The 25,759-nt window shown below is 39.6% G+C and overlaps 1 protein-coding gene across 4 annotated transcripts in view; it reads left to right on the top strand.

Moving 5' to 3' along the window:
- GON4L (gon-4 like) overlaps positions 3,529-25,759 on the top strand; it is an 85,483-nt gene continuing 63,252 nt past the window's right edge. For 2 of the 4 annotated variants that reach the window (XM_005677376.3, XM_018046265.1), the window contains exons 1-3: positions 3,529-3,583; positions 5,405-5,926; positions 11,594-11,785. In XM_005677376.3, the coding sequence (XP_005677433.2) occupies positions 5,431-5,926; positions 11,594-11,785 (688 nt within the window). In that variant the 5' untranslated portion in view covers positions 3,529-3,583; positions 5,405-5,430. The other 2 variants (XM_005677377.3, XM_013976744.2) reach the window with 2 other exon arrangements.

The raw sequence follows: 25,759 nt of genomic DNA, 5'->3' as shown, positions 1-25,759 counted from the left end.
TCTGTCCGAAAAGTTCCGGAAGGCAAGCTCCGCCCCTTTCCGGAAGATCCCTGGGCGGGGGACCCCTTCCAAGGCCAAGATTTCCAGAGAATGAGACCCCACTAATTTAGGGCTTTGTGGGTCTATAAGGTGAAATCCTCAAGGCCTGATGAAGGAGAAGTGTATGTACTTAATCATATGAGATCCTCTAGATCTTGTAATTCGGATTCCCCAGGCTTAATACAGCAGCAGAATGTTCTGGGTCAGGGGGAAGCAGGAGTTTGGAAAAATAAAATTCTGTATTTCCTGCATTTGAATATCAAATATCTGAGCCTTAGTTTCTTCATGGAGAAAAATGAGTAATAATACTTCTTGAAATTTCACAATGTTCTGGCAAGAATCAGTGGGATAACTGATTTATAATCATGTAGTTAAAATGTATGTGCAAGTATTTGGCGACCTACATTCTGTTAGGCATACAGACACGATTACTGTATCTCATGCACAAAAGTAAAGAAACTTCTCAATTTTGTTCTTCTCTAATGGTATGTGCTAGACGAATGATTCTACTTCTTTTCAGTGTTTTCTTACATGTCATGTTTGCTAACTTTCAAATAATTTGTTTTCTTCTGGGGCCTCTAGTGTTTATCATGGTTTTACTATTCCTTCAGGAAAACATTTTCAGCCCTTTTCTGACTCAAGTATCTTTTAAATGTACCACAGTCAGGAAACTATAGTGAGTTAATAGAACTTTCCTTATTGGAATTTGTGAGGTCTAAAGGACTTTATGACTTATAAATGGTCTATTTTACCCCTAAATAAACTAATTCAATAAATGGGACGAATAAAAGTCTCTTTAAGGTTACTTAAGACTTCATAGCTGGAGAAGGCAATGGCACCCTACTCTTGCCTGGAAAATCCCATGGATGGAGGAGCCTGATAGGCTACAGTCCGTGGGGTCGCTAAGAGTTGGACAGACTGAGCGACTTCACTTTCACTTTTCACTTTCACTTTTCACTTTCATGCATTGGAGAAGGAAATGGCAACCCACTCCAGTGTTCTTGCCTGGAGAATCCCAGGGATGGGGGAGCCTGGTGGGCTGCTGTCTGTGGGGTCGCACAGAGTCAGACATGACTGAAGTGACTTAAAAAAAAGAATGAATATCAATTGCATCAGTATTATGCATTTCTGAGACCACTAAATGTTATTACTGAAATGTTTTTAAACTTTAAAACTGTGACTAAAGACCAAACCTGGTGATGGTTGCACAACGCTGAAAATTTACTGAAAATAATTGAATTGTATAAGTAAAATGGATGGATTATGTGATGTGTGAACTGAAGCTGCTTTTAAGAAAAGACTAATGAAGAGTACCAAAGTTAATCATTGCTGGAAGGTTCAGGTGCTGAGAACTGCTTAGGTGAAAGAAAGCGCATGGGAGAGAGAGCAAACCAAGGGATCTACAGGACAGAAACTAAACTGGAAGCTTCTAGAGACTTCCTTGGAATTTGAAAGAGTTAGGGTGATTCTTGGTTAGAGTCACTATTGGTGATTATCTCCATGATTACATCAACTTCGCCATTTTTGGCTGTGGATACTTTCATCCCACTTCAATTCTGTTTACAGACAGGATCAGGTCAAGTAAATTATTCAAATGTGTAAGTATTTGTTGGTGGTTCACCTGTTCCGAGTGCAAGATAAATGTATTTTTCCAGCTTTGACATTCTGTACTTCTAGAAAAGAGGAAAGAACATGGTTTTAGGAGTTATTCATTCAAAACACACGTATTGAATTTATTGGCCTTCGACTATGTTCCAGTCACCTTCCTGGAAACTGGATTAATGCATTAGAACCTAGAGTCAGGATACCTGATTCCATCTGATAGTTGTGCATCTTTGTGAAATCACCTACACAGCTGAGCCAAAATTTTTTTAAACCAGGAGGTATAATAGTAGCCACTGTCTCATAGAATTTATTGTGATGATTGAAAAAAATCACCTGTGATAAAAGCATTTTACAAGCAGAGTATTATACAGATATTAATTATTACTGTGGATTGAATTAAAGACTTATTGTTGTTCAGTTGATCAGTTGTGTCTGACTCTTTGCGACCCCATGGACCACAGCATTCTGGCTTCCCTGTCCTTCATTATCTTCCAGAGTTTGCTCAAATTCATATCCATTGAGTCGATGATGCCATCCAACCATCTTATCCTCTGTTGCCCCCTTCTCCTCATGCTCTCAAATCTTCCCTAGCATCAGGGTCTTTTCCAGTGAGTTGGCTCTTCCCATCAGGTGGCCAAAGTGTTGGAGCTTCAGGTTCATAATCAGTTCTTCCAATGAATATTCAGGATTGATTTCCTTTAGGATTGACTAGTTTGATCTCCTTGTAGTCCAGGGGACTCTCAAGAGTCTTCTCCAACACCACCATTAGAAAACATCAATACTTCAGTGCTTATCCTTCTTTATGGTCCAACTCTCACATCCATACATGGCTACTGGAAAAACCATAGCTTTGACTATATGGATCTTTGTCAGCAAAGTAATGTCTCTGCTTTTTAATATGCTGTCTAGGTTTGTCATAGCTTTTCTTCCAAGGAGCAAGAGTCTTTTAATTTCATGACTGCAGTCACTGCCCACAGTAATTTTGGAGCCCAAGAAAGTAAATTCTGTCACCGTTTCCCTTTTTTCCATCTATTTTCCATGAAGTGATGGGACTGGATGCCTTGATTTTAGTTTCTTGAATGTTGAGTTTTGAGTCAGTTTTTTCACTCTCCTATTCTACCTTCATCAAGAGGCTCCTATCTACAGCAGGCCTTAGTAAAGGTAATTCCAACCTCAAAAAAAAAAAAAAAAGTTTTTGGCTCTTTAGTTCCTCTTCCCTTTCTGCCGTATCTGAGGTTATTGATATGTCACCTGGTAATCTTGATTGTAGCTTGTGCTTCATTTAGCATGACGTACTCTGCATATAAGTTAAAGAAGCAGGGTAACAATATACAGCTTTGATGTACTGCTTTCCCAATTGTGAACCAGTATGTTGTTCCTTGTTTGGTTCTGTTGCTTCTTGACCTGAATACAGGTTTCTCAGGAGACAGGTAAGGTGGTTTGGTATTCCGCATCTCTTTAACAATTTTTCAGTTTGTTGTGATCCAGACAGTCAAAGGCTTTGGTGTAATCAATGAAACAGAAGTAGACGTTTTTCTGAAATTCCCTTTTTGCTTTATTCAGGAAACTGTACTATTTGTAACCCAAGATTTCTTTCTGAAATTTCATGAATTCTCCATTTTCTTGGGCCCCCTATTCCAGGAGTATTGCGACGAGAAGGACTGTTAACTTAAACCACTGATCCTTAATACCCAGTTTTGTTTTGAGTAGGATTGCTCCGTGGACAGACAGGTACTGCCTTTCAACTTTTTTGCCCACAACGGAAGTACTAGCCTTTTGGCTTCATTGTGCCCTAAAATAGAATGGCGTCTGAGATTGGCGCATGCTCTTTGATACCCTGACGCGGCGTACCGCGACCTGGGGGCGAGCACGTCAGTCGCTGCCGTTGGTTGACTTCCGGTGACACCGAAGCTGAGTTTCCGCGGGATCCGGCTGGCTGGTGAGGGTACTGGGTCGAGTGTGGTGGGGCGGGAACAGGCAGCTTGGAGCTGTACGTTCGAACGAAGGATGTCCAGACTGAGGCGGCTTGGTCTAGGGCTTGTGCGGGTTGCTTGACAGAGGTAGGGAAGTGAAGGTGTCTGTCTGGGAGTGGAGACTTGGGCCAGCGTTCCGCGTTAAGGTGAAAAGCGCAGTTAGGACCCCTTTGTGAAATCTTTTTCCAGAAGGGGTCCGCTCCACGGTTGCCTCCGGATTTGCCTTCATTCATGCTATTGGTTTGATTGCAGTTCCCAGAGATTGGGCAGAGCCTCTGTTGTATTTGATGTTCCTGAGCTGATCCCCTGCACGCTACTGACTTTGAATAGTAGCTGTGTTTCTTTTTTTCATTCCTCCTCCCCACTCCCCTTTTTTTGGACCTCAGTAATTTATCTGAAATATAAGACTTGCCTGAACTAATGCCACTACCCTAATTCTCCCTCAGCATTCCCTTATCAGAGGAATCTTTACTTGTTTATTGAAGTTTAATTATCAAGTTACAGACAAAAGTTGGTTTGGTCTTTGCTGGGGAATCTCTCCTAGTGTCCTGGAAAATCTGAATTAAAGTGGTTTAAAACTGACCTTATAGTTTAAACTGTTAGAAAGGACTTTATGTTGCAGTCTTCCAGTCCAGGGTTTCACCTGGTGTCTGATAGATGGGCGTTCAGGCCTTACTTGAACATTATTAGTGATGAAGAACTCACTGTATCAATCACAAGGAAGTGTATTTTATTCTTGGACCTAGCTCAAAAACCTGAGAATAAAGTTTTTTGGGGTTGAAAGGTGCAGTTAGTTTCCATATAATGCTCCTGGTCCAGCCTGCATAGAATGTGCACAGAATAGGAAGTTCACACACCCCTTCATTTGGGGAACAGTTATTGAGTGTCTGCAATAGGGCAGATATTGCCGAGCCCTAGTAGAACTTCTTGAAAGAATCTTTTCCCTCAAAAAGCACATTGTGGGGAGGGTGATGGGAGAGAGACAAGAAGTAATCATAAAAGTGGTAAGTACGAAAAAAAGAGGTTTGCAAATAGTTCCTATAAGAACAAAGGAGAAGATACCTCCACTTTAGGATAGTGTTGCCATTAAAATGTGATAATTTGAAGTGAAGCCAAGAGTCCAGGATTTTCATAGAGAACAGTTAGTTTTTGATTAAAAAAAGTATATTACGGTCTAATTTTGTAGATGCAACTTTTGTTTTCAGTACAGAATTTGTTAGTATAGTTTCACCGTTTTACATATCCATACTTTGTTTTTGGATTGTTTTTGTTAATGGAAATACCTGTGTATGTAAGCAACAATTGCAAACATTTACTAATCTAATAAATTACTATCTAATTTCATAGATGCAACTTTTATTTCATTGTATAGCAAATAAACAGATTCAGGTTAATTCATGCACGGTCACAAGACTAGAGAGACGCCTACTTGGGAAGCAAATACTGGTAGTTTGATTCCACAGTTTACTCTCAGCATCATGTTGTTCTCCCTCCCTGATGGTAATAGTAACAACTAACACTTATTAATTGCTTACTATTTAATTCTTATAACAACTCCATAAGTTTAGAAAAATTATTATTTTTTACAGTTGAGGAAACCAAAGTTTGGAGAGGTCACTCAGGCAAGATAATACACTAATCTGTAATAGAGTTAGGATTTGAATTCTGCCTTTCTTTGGTGTAATATACAGTGTTCATGACTGAACATGCATAAGTGAAAATATGTTTGAGGAAATGTTATTACCTTTAATTAATAAGGTGGTAAGAACTTGCCTTTATCCTTTCAGGATGGAACAAAAGTGGGACTTGGAAAATGTTGCCCTGTAAGAAGAGAAGAACTACATTGACAGAGTCCCCACAGCATCAGGGCAACCAGGAGGAAGATGACTTAGACCTGCAGTCAGCTGTTAAACCAGAATCTGACCAAGTTAAAGACCTGGGGTCAGTGTCCCTGTCCTGGAGTCCAAGTCATGGCAGAGCAGCTGACCTGGAAGTGCAGGATGCAGGCATTCAGCTTGGTATGGAGGACCCATCTTTGAGCTCTAGGATGCTCACTGAGGACACAAATGTGGCAGTTCTGGAAGCTGTGGATGTGGCCATCTCTCAGGGACTCACCCTTCCTTCCTTGGAGTCTTCCCAGCCTGTGAATACACACCTTGGTAAAGGAAAACTCCAGGCCAATAGCTCAAGGAGAGGGAAGAAAATTACACTCAGACCTGGGTCAGCTACTCAAGAAGACCGAGGTGATCATCCTATCGCTAAGGAGTCTTTTTCAGAAGAGCCTAGTGAAGAGGTCAAGGAAGAAGGAGGTGAGACATGGAAGATCTTTGGCTTCCATTTACCTTGTTAGTACCAGCTTGTCATCGCCTTTGCGCTGGTCATTGCACTCTCTGCAGTGCCTTTACAGAACAGCATTTCTGAAAGGGGAGCCTGGTTGGGTTTGGAATTGGAGCTGTGGTACTTGTAAGTGTCAGCACGGAACAGTATGATTATGAAAGGGTAGAAACTTTCTTCTCCCCTCCCATTTCCTTGATCATCTTTCATATTCTTTTCTTTCCTTTCTCTTACCTTTTCATTATTTCTGGAGGGATGAACTGTGTATGTCCTTTTGTGATTTGGTGGCTATTTATGGAGTGGACCTTGAGAGACTAATACCTCTGTCATTTGGTTAGGCTCTCCAGAGACGTCATAGCCCTTAGGACTTGAAGGATGCGTGTGGTTTGATAGAATGATGGAATGGAGTATCTTAGGCCATGAAGAGTCTGGCAGAGGCAGAAGCAGAAGAGTGATGACTTGAGTGGTAGATTGTATTTAGATTGTGAAGGGCTTTTTAAAATTTTATTTTAATTTTTGGCTGCACTGGGTCTTTGTTTCTGCGAGCAGGCTTTCTCTTCTTGCAGTGAGAGGGGGCTACTCTTCGTTGTAGTGCAAGAACTTCTCATTGCTGTGGCTTCGCTTGTTGCGGAACATGGGCTGTTGTGAACAGACTTTAGTAGTCGTGCCGCATGGGCTTAGTTACTCTGTGGCATGTGGAATTCTCCTGGACCAAGGATCAAACCCATGTACCCTGCAATGGCAGGTGGATTCTTAACCAAAGGACCACCAGGGAAGTCCCAGAAGGCTTTGCTTTTCACGCTTTGAACTTTTCCTGAACGTTATAGCCAGTTAGTAAATAAAAGAAGCAGAAGGCATAGTTCTGAACTCAGAAAGCTCTTTTAGTCTGGTTGGGAAGACAAGACATCAGCACGTAATTCATTTGGAACAGCTTAAGACAATATGTGATTAAGTGCTAGTGTGGTACAAGTAATTAGGATTTTTAAAATTGGAACTTAGTGGATTGATAAGATTTGATAGGTTGGGGTGAAGGAGTGGAAGTAGAATAGAATTTTCTACAAATGCATGAAAGTGCTGTGTTTGTGAGGAAGGAAAGCAGGGTTTCAGATAGAAATGATAGATCCAGATTACTACACACAGCCATGCTGTTATGCCATTGAGACCTTAGAAAGTATTGCTGTAGGATGTTGGCAGTAAGGATAGAGAAGAAAGGTATATCTTAGAGAGGTTGTTATTTAGTTGCTAAGTTGTGTTCAACTCTTAGCGACCCTATGGACTATAGGCTGCCAGGCTGCTTTGTCCATGGGGTTTCCCAGGCAGGAATACTGGAGTGGGTTGCCATTTTCTTCTCCAGGGGTCTTCTGCGTCTTTTGCATTGACAGGATTTCTTAGCACAGAGACATTGCAGAGGAGGAATGAATATTTCTCGGAGACTGATACCATTTAAGCTCTCTGGGTTGGGGCATGGTGAAGCATGCTTTCCTGGGAAAGGTATTTGAAAGGTTTAATGAGTTTAGTTTTAAATATGTGGAGTGTGAGGTGACTTTGGGGCCATCATGGAAAAAAGGAAAACTGAGATTAAAGTTTGGTAAGAGGTATGATTAGAAAAGTTTTAATTGTTCTTCTTCATAGAAAGGAACATGGAAGAAGATGACAGAAGGGAAATCTGGGGATGTATCAGTAGTGAAAGTCAAGGAGGGTAGAGAGTTTTAAAAACAGATACTTCATTTAAAATTTAGTGACAAAGAAATAATGAGGCATGAGAAAATACTACATTTATTTATTTATTTATTTTTAAATACTACATTTAAAAAAGATTTTATAAACCCGAGTCTGCTGCGTTGGCAGGCCAGTTCCTTACCACACAGCCACCAGGGAAGTCTAAAAAAATACCTCATTTGAGGGTTGATGATTTTTGAAGAGTAGATTTAGAGGTTTTGGGAAAAGGAAATTGAATGATGACGTTAATGAGGGAAGGATGAAAGCCCCAGTGATAATTTGTGCAGTGGACTGGAATTGGAAATAGCTAGAGAGGGCAGCAAAGCTGTTGAATTTTTTCCTTGGCTTGGTTGTATTTGTGACCTGAAGACAAGAGGAAATGGAGGAAGACGCGGGATTAAAAGTGCTAGAGAAGGAATGTAAAATTAAGCAGGAGTTTAAAGCCTCTGACCTGTTGAAGAGTGGAGGGTAGAGTTTTTATTTTTTAGTATAACATGGCCAACCGCTGAGTACTCATGACCCAGGATTGACAGTTGTTAAGATTTTGTTGCATTTTCTCTTAATATTTATTTATTTATTTGGCTGTGTTGGGTCTTAGCTGTGGCACGTGGGATATCTTTTACATTATGCGGGATGTTTTGTTGCAGTGCATGGACTCTGCAACTTTGTGTGAGGTCTCAGTAGTTGTGGCACGCAGGCTCAGTTGCTCTGCGGCCTGTGGGAGTCTTAATTCCCTTACGAGGGGTCAAGCCTGCATCTCCTGCCTTGCAAGGCAGATTCTTAACCACTGGACCCACCAGGGAAATCTCTAGAGTTGTCTTTAAGTAAGTTTATAAATGTTCAAGTGTAGGTAAAGTAAACATTTTTTGAAGTTTATCTGTAATACTGTTAATGCTACTCCTCATTAAGCTAGCTCCTCATTTGGTAGCTCAAATGGTAAAGAATCTGCCTGCAATGCTGGAGACCTGGGTTCAATCCCTGGATCGGGAACATCCTTGGAGAAGGACATGGCTACCCACTCCAGTATTCTTGCCTGGAGAATTCCATGGACCGAGGAGCCTGGAGGGGTCAGTCCATGGGGTCCCAAAGAGTTGGACACGACTGAGTGACTTTTACTATCACTACTGCTACATTAAGCTGGGTAAATGAAAGTTGTTTCTACTACCTTATGTCAATTAGCCATATATACAAGTAATACCAATAAAAGAAGTACGTTATGACTCCTTGCTCCCCCCAAATAACTTTTTTTTTTGCCAAATAGACATGTCACATGAAAAGCAGGAAGAAAAAAGGAATATTGTAAATTCATATGTGTATGTGCATTTTGGAAAAATATTGGAAAATTGAAAGAAGAAAATAATCACCCATAATTTTACTACTCAAAGTAATTACTGTTATAATTTAGTGCATATTCTTTTTGTTGTTTTGCTGTATTTAACATTTTGGTTTTTTGATTATCAAAATGTGGGGAAAAAAGCAGAAAAACACCTAGGTTTTTTGGAAGTGTCAGCATTGTGTTACACTTGATATATACTGTAAAATTGTTTCTAGATTGTAAGTGCTAATGATTAAACCTTTCTCAGTAATGGTGTTTACCGTTAATTCTCATAGAATTTTAATTGTTCTTTTAAAATTGATTTAATTTTTCCTTTAAGTCTTTTTTCCCCTTTCTTTGCCTTCTGAAAATGATTAACCTAGGCAGATTTCAACTTATAATTAGTTGGTTTCTACGGTTTTCAGCTAATAATTTTCGTATTAATTTGAAATTGTTGGGCTGGCAGTAAATGAGCTGCAGCCACGCTCTGTAGTAAGGCTTTCCCTTCTCTGCCTCTTGCCCTTCTTGACTTCTCTTTTAAGGTCTTTGGTATCTGGCACATTGAGAGAGGAAAGGAAGAGTGGGGTCCTGAGGAGTTCTGTGAGAAGGGAGTTCAGTTGAGAAGCACTGTGATGGGATCAGGGAGAAAAGTATTGCAGAGGAAAGGAACTTTTTCTCTATGTAGAGTATGGTGCAGCTGATAAACTGTAGGGGCAGTTTTGGAGTCGTTCCAGATGTTTGAGGTGGCCAAAGTATTATTGGACGCTCTATCTACCAAACTGAACTTTTGTATTTTGGTTAGATGTAAAGGTTTTGGTATGTTTGTTTTAAAAAATCATTTGTGTCAGTTCAGTTTTTAAATGTTAGACATTGATTCTAAAAATTATTAAAGATTGTTGATTAATGAGAAAGCTCTGCTGTATTACTGATTGAAGTTCTTCCCTCTTACAAGACATTTGCCTGAGAGGAACTTTTGATTTGTTGGATTTAAGATTCAGCTCCTTGTTGTACAGTCCCTGTTAAAGCCACAGTTTTTAACCTTTTTGACACTGTGAAGTAATCACAGACTCCAGAAGTAAAGGAAATACGATTAACAGTAATGGAATTAAGGATTGAGTCATGCTTTAGTTGAAAGTAAAGGCTCTTTTTTTCCTTTGTCAGAGGAAAGTGTCCTCCCATTTAAAATCTTGCTTATGTCAGTTGAAGCTGCCAATGTTGATGGGATAGCAGTCTAAACAAGTACTATCTATTTTAAATGGAGTTCAGTATTAATAACAAGTAACTTGATCTTTTTTTAGAAAAAAAAATTTTTTTTTTGACTATGTAATACACAAACATGGCAAAAAGTTCCTAAATACAGAAAGTACACAGGGAAAAGTTAGGCACCCTTTCACTTCATCCTCTTATTTTCCAGGTTATCTTCTCAGAAGCAATCACTGTTTAACAGTGCCTTGTGTATATTCTACAGATCTGTGCACACACAATCGTGTATATATTCTTTTCCCCATAAAACCAGATTTTAATGTTTGCTTTTGATATTTCATGAATGTTTCTTTGTCTTTTTAATGTCCCTCATGAAAAAGGGGAAGAAAGGTAGCAGTTACTAAGAGTTGAATTGAGGAGGGAATTCTCTGGCTGTTCAGTTAGAACTCGGTGCTCTCACTGCCAGGCCCCCGAGTTCCATTGCTGATTGGGGAATGAAGGTTCCACAAGCTGTGAGGCTTGACCAAAAAGAGCTGAGGTGAGGGAAGGAAAAAGTTGTGTAATGAACTGTGTAACCATGTGTTTACAGTGTTATGGTGATTTTTTACTCTAATGCTCTGTAAGATTGATTTACAGAGTCAGAAAGTTTAGGACATTTTATATATATATATATAATATTTACAGAGAAGGCAATGGCAACCCACTCCAGTACTCTTGCCTGGCAAATCCCATGGACGGAGGAGCCTGGTGGGCTGCAGTCCATGGGGTTGCTAGGAGTCGGACACGGCTGAGCAACTTCACTTTCCCTTTTCACTTTCATGCATTGGAGAAGGAAATGGCAACCCACTCCAGTGTTCTTGCCTGGAGAATCCCAGGGACGGGGGAGCCTGGTGGGCTGCCGTCTATGGGGTCGCACAGAGTTGGACACGACTGAAGCGACTTAGCAGCAGTAGCAGCATATCATTTATAGTGATATATAATCATTGATATATATTAGATATATATAGTTGATACATGTATTGTTTATGGTTGATTAAATGTGGTATTAATGATCATCTATGTAAAATGTCCCTTTGTCATCAGGAGCATACTCCCTGTCCTACAATTATGAATATGATTATTTCATGGGGAAAAAAATGCATAGCTCAAAAAATATATTAGAACTAGAAAGATCTTAGCAATTACTTAGTTCAGTTCCCTGACATTAAGGATGAGTAAATCGCATCTGAGCTTTGATTTCAGTATTTTTCTTAGGACACTGTCTCTAAGAGAGGAATGCCTATATAGTGAATGCATCATTATTGAAGTAATCTAAGTAAAAAGGACTTTGTAACAAGATGCTGATTTCTATGACAGTATAATTGAGAATGGACAAAATGTTGAGCAGTATTTGTGATTCTTTCAGGAAAATCTCAAATGCATTCTGAAGGGGAGATGCCTTCTTTGCCATCAGACAGCCACTCTGCAAAACCTGCAGCCCCACCTAGGAAATCATCTCAGCCAGATGTCTGTGCCTCTCCTCAAGAAAAGCCACTCAGGACTCTAGCTCACCAAGCTGAGGAAGAGACAGAGGATGGTGGACTCTTTATTCCAATGGGTAGGCTTTCTTTTCTTCTAATTAAAAAGCCCCCCGCTTTATTGAAGTATAATAGGCAGAAAAGTTCAAGTATTCCAAGATAGCCAAGTTCACTGAATTTTCAGAGGTTGAATACACCCATGTAACCAGCAACCAGATCAAGAAATAGAGTATTACCAGTACCCAGAAGTCCTTCCTTTCAGTAATCACTGACACCTTACCCATCAAGATAAGGATGGGTAACCTATCTTGACTTCAAGCAGCATAGATTAGTTCCCTGTTTTGTACATTATATGAATGGAATCTTACAAATGTATGTTTTTTGACTGCCTTTTCCGCTCGACATTATGTGTAAATGAAATTGGTCCACATTGTTGAATGTGCTTGCATTTTCATTGCTGTATAGTATTCCATTGTTGGAATATTCTGCATTTTCTTTATTCATTCAACTCTTTAAAATTTTTCTTTCTTTCTTTGTTTCTGGTTGCACTAGGTCTTCGCAGGTGTTCAGGCTTTCTCTGGTTTTGGTCAGAGGGGGCTGCTGTTTGCTGTGGGCTTCTCACTGTGGTGGCTTCTTCTGTGGCAGAGCACAGGCTCTAGGTGTGTGGGCTTAGTTGCTCCACTGCACATGGAATCTTCCCAGACCAGGGATCCAGCCTGTGTCCCCAGCATTGGCAAGTGGATTCCTGTCCACTGTACCACCAGGGAAGCCCCCTATTCATTCAGCTCTTAATGAGCATTTGAATAGTTTCAAGTTGTAGGCTACTCTGGTGCTGCCGTGAACACTGTACTAGAAATCTTTTGGTGAACATAGAATATTTGGTGCCTAATATTTGTTGGGTACAACTGTTGGATCATAGGATTAGGCCTCCTTCAAGTTTTTTTGAAATATATTTTTATTGTGAAATATAGCATATACAGACGAATGAGTAAAGACTTAACAAACAGTTTTAAAGTGAACACTTCTGATTTCTTTTTCTTGTTACAAATAATAGACCTCCATTGCTGTGTAAGTTAGAAGTTGTAATAGTGGATATCCATGTCTTGTTTCTGAACTTGGGCAAAGGTGTTCAGTATTCCTATTTATGTGTAATGATAGTGATAAGCTTTTTATGGATATATTATTATATCAGATTACAGAAAAATTTTCCTGGTTTTCTGAGCATTTTATCCCATACTGAATTGTGTTAAATGCTCTTAAAAAATCTCTATGAAGATGATCATATGGTTTTTCTCCTTTATTCTGTTTTTTATTTTTGTTGTTGTTTTTGTAGCTGGTCTGTGCAGCATGCAGAATCTTCTTTCCCTGACCAGGGATCAGACTTGTTCTCCCTGCAGGGGAAGGGCAGAGTCTTAACCACTGGACTGCAGGGAATTCCCTCCCTTATTCTGTTAATGTGGAGAGTTACATAGATTCTTTTTAAATGTTTATTGAGATGTAATTTTCTTTTTTTAACTAAAAATTAATTTTTAAGATTTCTGGCTGTGCTGGGTCTTCTTTGCTGCTCTCGGGCTTTCTTTCTGTTGAGGCACGAGGGCTTCTGGTTGTGGGGGCTTCTATTTTGCCGTGGAGCACAGACTAGGCGCTTGAGCTTTGGGAGTTGCGGTCGGCAGGCTCTAGAGCATGGGCTCAGTAGTTGTGGTACAAAGGCTACAGTCTGTGGGGTCACAAAGAGTTAGTTGACATGACTGAAGTGACTTAGCATGCACAATGTTATGTATAGATGTTGTACAGTATGTATGGAACCTTTTTGCATCTGGTATCTTTTTGAATTTTTATTGTAGTATAGTTGATTTATAGTATTGTGTGCATCTGATAGCTTTCACTTCGTGTAATGCTTTTGAGATTAATTCATGTTCTTCATTGCTGAGTAGTATTCTATTGCATAGATGTACCACAGTTTGCCTGTTCACCAGTCGATGGACTTTTTGGTTCTTTCTCGTTTTTACTTGTTACGATTAAAGCTGCTATAAACCTTCACATACGGTTCTTTGATAGAAATAAGTTTTTGTTTTTGTTGGGGAAATGACTGTGAGTGGCTTTGCTGGGTCTTACAGTAAGTGTATGTTTAACTTTATATGAACATGATAAATTGTTTTCCAGAGTAGCTGTACCATTTTACATTCCCAACAGGAATGTATGAGATTTACAATTGGCCCATATCCTTGTGAGCAGTTAACAGACTGTAATTCTCTCTCTTCTACTGGGTGTATTTCCTCATGGTTTAACTTGCATTTTCCCAATGAATAATGATACAAAGTATATTTTTGTGTATTGATTGGCCATTTGTAGATACTTTTTGGTGAAATGTTTGTTCATTATTCTGTTGTTTGCCAGTATTCCATTTGTAATTACTACGTATTTTGCACAAGATACTTTAAAACTATGCATATATTCTTATTTCTCCTCAAACTTAACCCCCCCCTAGTTCTAGCCTCTGTTGGTTGATCACCTGCAGCAGTTACTGTGTTGTTCTAAAGGTGATTTTTATTTCTGTCATTCTGTATTTCTATCATTTCTTCTACATTTAATAATTGGAATTTTTCTGTAAAGAACAGTCTTTTCTCTCTCATTTATTTATTCAGTTTTTAGATGAGTGGGGACTCATGGATATTTGTTTCACTGTTTGAATTACAGTGCCATTTATCATTATTTATTTTGTCTGAATTGTTAAGAGTGTTAGCCATGGGGAGCTACTTCAGGTTTTACTTTATGGCTTATGCTTTCATATTGTGTCAAGGAGCATTTGCCTCATCCAAGGCTACAAAGGCTTCTTTCCTGTTTTCTTCTAGAAGTTTTAGTTTTACACATTACACTTAGAAGTATATGATCCATTTTGAGTTAATTTTTATTAAATGTGTGAGGTACATTTGAGATTCTTTTTTTGCCTATGGATGTCCAATTGTTTCAGTGCTATTTCTTGAAAAGATTTCTTTCCCCATTAAATTATTTCTGCATCTATGTCAAAAAGTCATTTGGCAATTTTGTGTGGGTCTTTCCTGGACTCTCCGTTCTGCTCTGTTAATCTATGTATTAATATTTAAGCTTTCACCAATATCACACAGTCTTGAAATCAGGTAGTCATGAGTCTTCCAACTTTTTTTTTTAATACTTTAGGCTATTCTAGGTACTTTGCATTTTCATATAAATTTTAGAATTGACTTGTCATTTTCTTCAAAAATATTTTCTAGGCTATTGATTGATAATGAATCTATGAATCCATTTGGCAAAATTGCCATTTTTTTGGCCATACTGTGGGTCATGCAGGATCTTAGTTCCCCGACCAGGGATTGAACCTGTGCCGTCTGCGTTGGGAGCACAGAGTCTTAATCACTGGACCACCAGGAAGTGCTAGGAACGTTGCCATCCTAACAATACTGAGTCGACTAATCCGTGAATAAGATATCACTGTGGTGAGAGTGGGCACCTTTTCCTTTGTTCCTGATGTCTTACAGGAAATGCACTCAGTTTTCACCACTAAGCTGTGGGACGTTGGTCTGTAGCTATTGTTTATCAGACTGAGGACTGCTGTTGCTGCTAAGTCACTTCAGTCATGTCCGACTCTGTGCGACCCCATAGACGGCAGCCCACCAGGCTCCCCCGTCTCTGGGATTCTCCAGGCAAGAACACTGGAGTGGGTTGCCATTTCCTTCTCCAATGCATGGAAGTGAAAAGTGAAAGGGAAGTTGCTCAGTCGTATCCGACTCTGAGCAACCCCATGGACTGCACCCTACCAGGCTCCTTCGTTCATAGGATTTTCCAGGAAGAGTACTGGAGTGGGGTGCCATTGCCTTTTCCGTCAGACTGAGGAAGTTCTCTACTATTCCTGGTTGTGAAGAGTTTTTATCATGACTTGATGTTGGATTTTGTGAAGTTTTTTCTACATTTCTTGAGATTATACTTTGTTTTAGTCTGTTGATATGAATTATCTTGATTGATTTTTAAAATTTCAAAGCATTTTTGCATGGCAGGGAGAAATCAACGCTTGATCATGATATAGGTGTTTTGTTTTGTTTTTAATTGCGGGATTTGATTTGCTAATATTTTGTTAAGGATTTATGTGTCTGGTCTAGTTTCCTTGTAATGTCTTTGGTTTTGGTATTAGGGTAATGCTGACCTCATACAATGAGTTGGAAAGTGTTCTTTCCTCTTCTGTGTGTTTTTTTTTGTTTTTGTTTGTTTTTCCAAGAGTTTGTGAATTGGTTTATTTCTTCTTTAAATGTTTTATTGAATGCACCAATGAAGCCATCTGGGCCAGGAGTTTTCTTTGTAGGATGTTTTTAATTATGAATTCAGTTTCTTTAACAGATAAAGGGCTATTTAATTATATATTTGTTCTTGAATGAGCTTTGACAGTTGGTGTCTTTTAAGGTGTTTGTTCCATCTAAGTTGTTGAATTTATTGGTATAAAGTTTTTGATACTATTTTTTTGTCATCTTTATTTTGTTTCAGGTTTATTTGTTTCTTTATTTTTTGGCAGTGCTGGGTCTTCGTTGCTGCTTCGAGTTTTCTGAGGTTGCGGTGAGCAGGGGCTACTTTAGTTGTGGTGCCTGGGCTGCTTATTGCAGGGGCTTCTCTTGCTGCAGAACCTGGGCTCTAGGCAGGTGCGTGGACTTCAGGAACTGCAGCCCGTGGGCTCGGTAGTTGCAGCTCACAGGCTCCAGAGCACGGGCTCAGTCATTGTGGCTCATGGGCTTGTTGCCGAGACATGTGGGATCTTCCTGGACCAGGGATCAAGTTTGTGTCCCCTGCATTGGCAGGCACATGCTTAACCACTTTTGTCATCTTTTTAATGTCTTCAGGATCTATAATGATTTCTGTTCTTTTATTCCTAATGCTGTTAATTTATACCTTTCTCTTAATCACTCTAGCTAGAACTTCTTCAAAGAACAAGGTTTTGGTTTCATTAATTTCTCTACTTTTTTGTTTTCTATTTCACTGGTTTTTGCTCTTGTCTATTATTTTTTTCTGTTTTTTTGTTTGGGTTTAATTTGGTCTATTTCTAGTTTCTTAAATTAGGTTTCTTAGCTTAGGTCACTGATTTGAAATTTTTCTAATAATACCACAGGATGTATCAGTTTTCCTTTCAAACAACAGAAATTTATTTTCTCACAGTTCTGGAGCCTGGGAAGTCCAGTATTAGGTGCTGGTAAATTCAGTTTTCATGAGAACTTTCTTCTTGTAGACAGCTGCCTTCTCGGTATAACTTCACACAACCTTTACCTTGCATGTGTGTGAGAGAGGGAGTGAGCTTTCTGATATCACTTCTTATAACGACACTTATCCTCTGGGCTCAGAGATTCACCTTGTGGACTCATTTAACTTTAATTACTTCCTTAGAAGACCCATTTCCAAATATAGCCAAACTGGGGTAAGGCTTTCAGAGTATGAATTTTGGGGGGACACACACATTCGAATTTTCTGTACAGGATTGCAGTTCTGTACAGGATTAGAGACAGGGAAGCCTGGCGTGCTGCAGCCCATGAGCTTACAAAGAGTCGGACACGACTGAGCGACTGAACTGAACTGAACTGGAGTCCTGTTCTGTGTTGTTTTAGAACCTGATTTTTTAAATGTAATTTTTATAGTTATAGAGTACCATAAGGCCTATAATAGTAAAACAAAAATCCACTGGAACTTTTTAGAAATGTGTTCTTTCATTTCCAAATATTTGAAGACGTTCCAGTTATTTTTTTGTTACTGATTTCTAATTTAATTCCCTTGAGTTCGTCACACTTTGTATGATTTCAGTACTTTTATATTTATTGAGGTTAATTTTGTGGCCCCAATATAATCTTTATTGGTAGCGCTTCCCTGTGTATTTGAGAAGAATATGTTTTCTTTTGTTTTGAGATACACTGTTTTATAAATGTCAGTTAGGTCAAGTTGATTGATAGCATTGTTAGGTCTTCTCTATTTTTACTGATTTTCTTTTGGTCTATTCTGACAGTTACTGAGAAAGGCATATTGAAATCTCCAACTTTAATTGTATATTTATCTATATTTCCTTTCGGCCTTGTCAGTTTTAGCTCTACATGTTTTATTTATTTATATTAATTTTTTTTTTTTTTACTTATTCAACATGTTTTGGCCACACCACATGGCATTTAGGATCTTAGTTCCTGTGCCCCCTGCTCTGGAAGTGCAGTCTTAACCACTGGATCACCAGGGAAGTTCCTAGCTCTCATAGTTTATTTTTTTTTAAATTAATTAATTAATTTTAATTGGAGGATAATTACTTCACAATATTGTGATGGTTTTTGCTGTATGTACATCAACCAACATGAATCAGTCACAGTTTACATGTGTCCCCCATTCTGAAACCGCCCCCTCTCCTCCCTCCCCACCCCATCCCTCTCGGTTGTCCCAGAGCACTGGCTTTGGGTGCCCTGCTTCATGCATTGAACTTGCACTGGTCATCTATTTTACATATGGTAATATACATGTTTCAATGCTCTTCTCTCAAATCATCCCACCCTTACCTTCTCCCACTGAATCCAAAAGTCTGTTCTTTGTATCTGTCTCCTTTGCTGCCCTGCATGTAGGATCGTACTGTTTTTCTAAGTTCCATATATATACTTATACAGTATTTGTCTTTCTCTTTCTGATTTACTTCATTCACTGTATATAATAGGCTCCAGTTTCATCCACCTCATTAGGACTGACTCAAATGCATCCCTTTTTATAGCTGATTAATATTCCACTGTGTGTATGTACAACAGCTTCCTTCTCCATTCATCTGCCAGTGGACATCTAGGTTGTTCCATGTCCTGGCTATTGTAAATGATACTGCAGTGAACATTGGGGTACATGTGTCTTTTTCAGTTCTGGTTTCCTCTGGGTGTATGCCCAGCAGTGGGGTTTCTGGGTCTTATGGCAGTTCTGTTTCCAGTTTTTTTAAGAAATCTGGACCGGCTACAATGCCTCCTGCCCCTGGCTGGGTGGACGTGCCAGGGTCCCTAGTGGGGAAGGGTGGGGTCTCCCCTTGTTCCTCCATGCCTCCGCTGTGGCTCACTGCAAGCTCATGCACCAAGCGTGGGCAATTGGCTGTCCTCGCCATGGGCGGGGCAGGTCCCGTGGGCCCCTGGTGATCGCCTTCCTTACCCCTTCCTCACCCTGTGGGTTTCTGCTGGCACCACATGGGGTGTGTTGCTCAATACCCCGCGCCCTGCAGGCCCAGCTCCTTGTGTTCCTTAGGGCTTCCCTGATAGCTCGGTTGGTAAAGAACCTACCTTCACTGCACCCCAGTTGGATTCCTGGGGTTGGGAAGATCTGCTGGAGAAGGGATAGGGTACCCACATCAGTATTCTTGAACTTCCTTTGTGGCTCATTTGGTAAAGAATCTGCCTGCAATGCAGGAGACCTGGGTTCAGTCCCTGGGTTGGGAAGATCCCCTGTTGAAGGGGAAGGCTACCCACTCCAGTATTCTGGCCTGGAGAATTCCATGGGGTCACAAAGAGTCGGACATGACCGAGTGACTTTAACTTTCCACACTGTTCTCTATAGTGGCTGTACCAGTTTGCATTCTCACCAACAGTGTAAGATTCCCTTTCTCCACACTCTCTCCAGCATTTATTGTTTGTAGACTTTTTAAAGATGGCCATTCTGACTGTGGCTCAGATCATGAACCCTTTATTGCCAGATTCACACTTAAATTGAAGAAAAGTGGGGAAAACCCCTAGACCATTCAGATATGACCTAAATCAAATCCCTTATGATTATACAGTGGAAGTGAGAAATAGATTTAAGGGACTAGATCTGATAGACAGAGTGCCTGATGAACTATGGGCAGAGGTTCATGACATTGTTCAGGAGACAGTGATCAAGACCATCCCTAAGAAAAAGAAATGCAAAAAAGCAAAAGGGCTGTCTTAGGAGGCCTTACAAATAGCTGTGAAAAGAAGAGAAGCGAAAAGCAAAGGAGAAAAGGAAAGACAAGCATTTGAATGCAGAGTTCCAAAGAATAGCAAAAAGAGATGGTGTGATCACTCACCTAGAGCCAGACATCCTGGAATGTGAAGTCAAGTGAGCCTTAGGAAGCATCACTATGAACAAAGCTAGTGGAGGTGATGGAATTCCAGCTGAGCTATTTCAAATCCTGAAAGATGATGCTGTGAAAGTGCTGCACTCAATATGTCAGCAAATTTGGAAAACTCAGCAGTGGCCACAGGACTGGAAAAGGATAGTTTTCATTCCAGTCCCAAAGAAAGGCAATGCCAAAGAATGCTCAAACTACAGCACAATTGCACTCATCTCACATGCTAGTAAAGTAATGCTCCAAATTCTCCAAGCCAGGCTTCAGCAATATGTGAACTGTGAACTTCCAGATGTTCAAGCTGGTTTTAGGAAAGGCAGAGGAACCAGAGATCAAATTGCCAGCATCTGTTGGATCATTGAAAAAGCAAGAAAGTTCCAGAAAAACATCTATTTCTGCTTTATTGACTATGCCAACGCCTTTGACTATGTGGATCACAATAAACTGTGGAAAATTCTGAAAGAGATGGGAATACCAGACTATCTGACCTGCCTCTTGAGAAACCTGTATGCAGGTCAGGAAGCAACAGTTAGAACTGGACATGGAACAACAGACTGGTTCCAAATAGGAAAAGGAGTACGTCAAGGCTGTGTACTGTCACCCTGCTTATTTAACATATGCAGAGTACATCATGAGAAACACTGGGCTGGAAGAAGCATAAGCTGGAATCAGGATTGCTGGGAGAAATATCAGTAACCTCAGATATGCAGATGACACCACCCTTATGGCAGAAAGTGAAGAACTCAAAAGCCTCTTGATGAAAGTGAAAGAGGAGAGTGAAAAAGTTGGCTTAAAGTTCATCATTCAGAAACTAAGATCATGGCATCTGGTCCCATCACTTCATGGGAAATAGATAGGGAACAGTGGAAACAGTGCCAAACTTTATTTTTTGGGGCTCCAAAATTATTGCAGATGGTGATTGCAGCCATGAAATTAAAAGACGCTTACTCCTTGGAAGAAAAGTTATGACCAACCTAGATAGCATATTAAAAAGCAGAGACATTACTTTGTCAACAAAGGTCCATCTAGTCAAGGCTATGGTTTTTCCAGTGGTCATGTATGGATGTGAGAGTTGGACTGTGAAGAAAGCTGAGCGCCGAAGAATTGATGCTTTTGAACTGTGGTGTTGGAGAAGACTCTTGAGAGTCCCTTGGACTGCAGGGAGATCCAACCTGTCCATCCTAAAGGAGATCAGTCCTGGGTGTTCATTGGAAGGACTGATGTTAAGGCTGAAACTCCAATACTTTGGCCACCTGATGCGAAGAGCTGACTCATTGGAAAAGACCCTGATGCTGGGAAAGATTGAGGGCAGGAGGAGAAGGGGACGACAGAGGATGAGATGGTTAGATGGCATCACCGACTCAATGGACATGGATTTGGGTAGACTCCGGGAGTTGGTGATGTACAGGGAGGCCTGGCATGCTGCAGTTCATGGGGTCGCAAAGAGTTAGACATGACTGAGCGACTGAACTGAACTGATTCTGACTGGCATGTGTTGATACTTCATTGTAGTTTTGGTTTGCATTTCTCTAATAATGAGTGAAGTTGAGCATCATTTCACGTGTTTATTAGCCATCTGAAGATCTCTTTTGGAGAAATATCTGTGTAGTTCTTTTGCCCACCTTTTTATTGTGTTGTTTTTTTTTTTTCTGATATTGAGCTGCATGAGCTGCTTGTATATTTTGGGGATTATTATTAATTCTCCTGGTTGCTCAGATGGTAAAGCGTCTGCCTACAATGCGGGAGACTTGGGTTCAGTCCCTGGGTCGGGAAGATCTCCTGAAGAAGGAAATGGCAACCCACTGTGGTATTTTTGCCTGGAAAATCCCATGAATGGAGGAACCTGGTTGGCTATAGTCCATGGGGTCGCAAAGAATCAGACACGACTGAGCAATTTCACTTTCATTTTTACTTTCTTTGTCTGTTCTGTTTGCTGCTATTTTCTCATTCTGAAAGTTGTCTTTTCACCTTGCTTATAGTTTCCTTCCTTGTGCAAAAGCTTTTAAGTTTAATTAGGTTCTGTTTGTTCATTCTTGTTTTTATTTTGTTACTCTGCAAGGTGGGTCGTAGAAGATCTTGCTGTGATTTATTTTTGGGAGTGTTCTGCCTGTGTTTTCCCCTAAGAGTTTTATAGTTTCTGGTCTTACATTTAGGTCTTTAATCCATTTTGAGTTTATTTTTGTATACGGTGTTAGAAAGTGTTCTAGTTTCATTCTTTTACATGTAGTTGACCAGTTTTCCCAGCACCACTTGTTGAAGAGACTGTCTTTTCTCCATTGTATATTTTTGCCTCATTTGTCAAAGATAAGGTGTCCATGCTGCTGCTGCTGCTAAGTCACTTCAGTTGTGTCCAACTCTGTGCGACCCTTTAGACAGAAGCCCACCAGGCTCCTCCATCCCTGGGATTCTCCAGGCAAGAACACTGGAGTGGGTTGCCATTTCCTTCTTCAATGCATGAAAGTGAAAAGTGAAAGTGAAGGCCCTCAGTCTTGTCCGACTCTTCACGACCCTGTGGACTGCAGCCTACCAGGCTCCTCCATCCATGGGATTTTCCAGGCAAGAGTACTGGAGTAGGGTGCCATTGCCTTCTCCGAAGGTGTCCATAGGTGCATGGATTTATCTCTGGAGTTTCTATTTTGTTCCATTGATCTAGATTTCTCTCTTTGTGCCAGTACCATACTTTCTTGATTACTGTAGCTTTGTAGTATAGTCTGAAGTCAGGAAGGTTGATTCCTCCAATTCATTTTCTTCTCAAGATTGCTTTGGCTATTTGAAGTCTTTTGTGTTTGCATACAGTTGTGAAATTACTTGTTCTAGTTCTGTGAAAAATACTGTTGGTAGTTTCATAGAGATTGTGTTGAATCTATAGATTGCTTTGGGTAGTATACTCATTTTCACTATATTGATTCTTCCAATCCAAGAACACGGTATATTTCTTCATCTATTTGTGTCATCTTTGATTTCTTTCAGCAGTGTTTTATAGTTTTCTATATACAAGTCTTTTGTTCCTTTTGGTGAATTTATTCCTAAATATTTTATCCTTTTTGTTGCAATGGCGAATGGGATTGTTTCCTTAATTTCTTTTTCTGATTTTTCATTGTTAATGTATAGGGATGTAATGGATTTCTGTGTATTAATTTTATATCCTGCAATTTTACTGTGTTCATTGGTTAACTCTAGTAATTTTCTGTTGGCATCTTTAGGGTTTTCTATGTAGAGAATTATGTCATCTGCAAACTGAGAGTTTTACTTCTTCTTTTGCAGTCTGGGTTCTTTTTATTTATATTTCTTCTCTGACTGCTGTGGCTAATCAAAAAACCTCCAACAAAACGCCCAGGACTAGATGGCTTCACAGGGGAACTGTACCAAAAATTTAGAGAAGAGCTAACACCTGTCCTACTCAAAGTCGTCCAAAAAATTGCAGAAGAAGGAAAATCCCCAAACTCATTCTGTGAGGCCAGCAATACCCTGATACCAAAACCAGACAGAGATGCCACAAAATAAAGAAAACGACAAGCCAGTATCACTGATGAACATAGATACAAAAATCCTCAACAAAATTCTGGCAAATAGAATCCAACAACATATTAAAATGATCATACATTATGCCCAAGTGGGCTTTATTCCAGGGATGCAAGGATTCTTCAGTATTTGCAAATCAGTCAATGTGATACACCATGTTAGCAAATTGAAAGATAAAAACCATATGATTACTGAATAGATGCAGAGAAAGCCTTTGACAAAATTCAACACCCATTTATGCTAAAAACTCTCCAGAAAGTAGGCATAGAAGGAACATACCTCAACAAATAAAAGCCATATCTGACAAACTCACAACAAACATCCTCAATGGAGAAAAACTGAAAGCATTTCCTCTAAAACTAGAAACAAGACAAGGGGCCCACTCTCACCACTACTATTCAATATAGCTTTCATATTTTAAAACTTTTTTCATGTACATATGCCTAATAACATACATTGATTGTTTGGGGTTTTTTTTAGTATGCATTTATTTGGCTGCACCCAGGTCTTAGTTGCGTTATGCAGGATCTTTAGTTGTGGCATGCAAACTCTCCGTTGCTGCACTGTGGGTTCTAGTTCCCCAACCAGGAATTGAACCCATTTTCCCTGTATTGGGAGGACAGAGTCTTAGCCACTGGACTACCAGGAAAGTCCTTACATTGATTGGGTTCTGAAGTTAAAACAAATTAGCATTTCATGGATAAACCTGTTTGGTCATGATGTATTAGATTTTCTAATATACTGAGGTTTTTGTGTCTTTGTTTATGGAAGATATTGGCTTTAATTTCTTTTTCATGTGTTGGTATTAGGATTATACTGACCTTATAAAATGAATTGGGAAATTTTCCATCAGTATGTATTCTCTGGAAGAGTTTGTAGAAGACTGGGGTTATTTCTTTCTTAAATGTTTTATAAGAATTAACCAAGAAAGCTAGCTAGGCCTGGAGTTTTGTCAAAAGGCTTTTAAGTTTTGGATTAAATTCTTTCATAATTATAGGATTATTTAGATTTCCTGTTTCTTTTTGTTTCGGTTTTGGTAAATTGTGTTTTTCAAGGAATTTGTACATTTTCTCTGAATTGTCAAATATGTTGAGAATGTTGTTTGTAATACTCATTTTGGAATGTCTTTTAAGATTTTTATTGAGGTCCTCTTTTTATTTCTAATTTTAGTATGGTCCTCTTTTTGTGTCTTTTTTTTTTGTTGATAAGTTTGCCTAGCGGTTTATCAGTCTTTTTAAAGAACCAATTTTTTTGCTTTCTTTTTAAATTTTTATTTTATATTGGAGTATAGTTGATTAACAGTGTTAATTCAGGTGTACAACAGATTGATTCATTTATACACGTACAAGTATCTGTTCTTTTCCGAAGTCTTTTCCCACCGAGGTTTTATGTAATACTGAGCAGTCCGTTATGCTGTGCAGTAGGTCCTTGTTGGTTATCTTTTTATTTTTTGGTCACACTGTGTAGCGTGTGGGATCTTTGTACCCTGACCAGGGATTGAGCCTGTGCCCGCTGTAGTGGAAATGTGGAGTCTTAACTATTGGACCACCAAGGAAGACCCTATCCAGTAAAAAATTTTTTTATTTGCTTCCTTGACTGCACTGCGTCTTAGCTGTGACATGTGGAGTCTTTCTTTTTTCAAGTTTTAATTTTATATTGGAACATAGCAAGTTAGCAGTGTTGTAGGAGTTTCAGGTGGACAGCAAAGGAACTCGGCCATGCGTACACATGTATCCGTTCTCCTGGGGCATCTTTGATCTTTGTTACAGCATGCAGGATCTTTTAGTGTGGCATGTGGCCTGTGGTCAGTTCCCTGACCAGGGATCGAACCAGGGCCCCCTGCATGGAGAGTGTGAAGTCTTAGTCATTGAACTACCAGGGAAGTCCCCATCCATTTAAGATATAGCAATGTGTACATGTCAGTCCCAAACTCCCTAACTATACCTCCCCTCCACCTTTCCCCACTGGTAACCATAAGTTCATGTTCATTTGCATCATTTTTGTTCCGTTTTGTTTTAATTGCACATACTAGCAATATCATAAGATGTTTGTCCTTTGTCTGGTTTGCTTCGCTCAGTATGACGCTCTCTAGTTCCATCCTTACTGCTGCAAATGGCATTATTTCATTCTTTGTGATGGGTGGGTAATATTCCATTGTATGTATGTTCCACATCTTCCTTATTCATCGTCTCTCGGTGGACATTTAGGTTGCTTCCATGTCTTGGCTTTTGTAAACAGTGCTGCAGTGGGAATTGGGGTGCATGAATCCTTTTGGACCATGTTTTTCTGTGCATATATGCCCAAGGGTGGGATCGCGTTGGGAGGCAGATTCTTACCTACTGAGAGAAGTCCAATTTTGTCTTCTTTTATTTTTCTTTCAGATGTTGCTCTATAGATTAACATATACAGTCTTTGAAATTACTATAGTCTGTCTTAA

The sequence above is a fragment of the Capra hircus genome, chromosome 3 (assembly GCF_001704415.2).
Source record: "Capra hircus breed San Clemente chromosome 3, ASM170441v1, whole genome shotgun sequence".
NCBI classification, from domain to species: domain Eukaryota; kingdom Metazoa; phylum Chordata; class Mammalia; order Artiodactyla; family Bovidae; genus Capra; species Capra hircus.
Note: the sequence above shows the minus strand (reverse complement) of the source record. Positions and strands in the feature narration are given on the sequence as shown.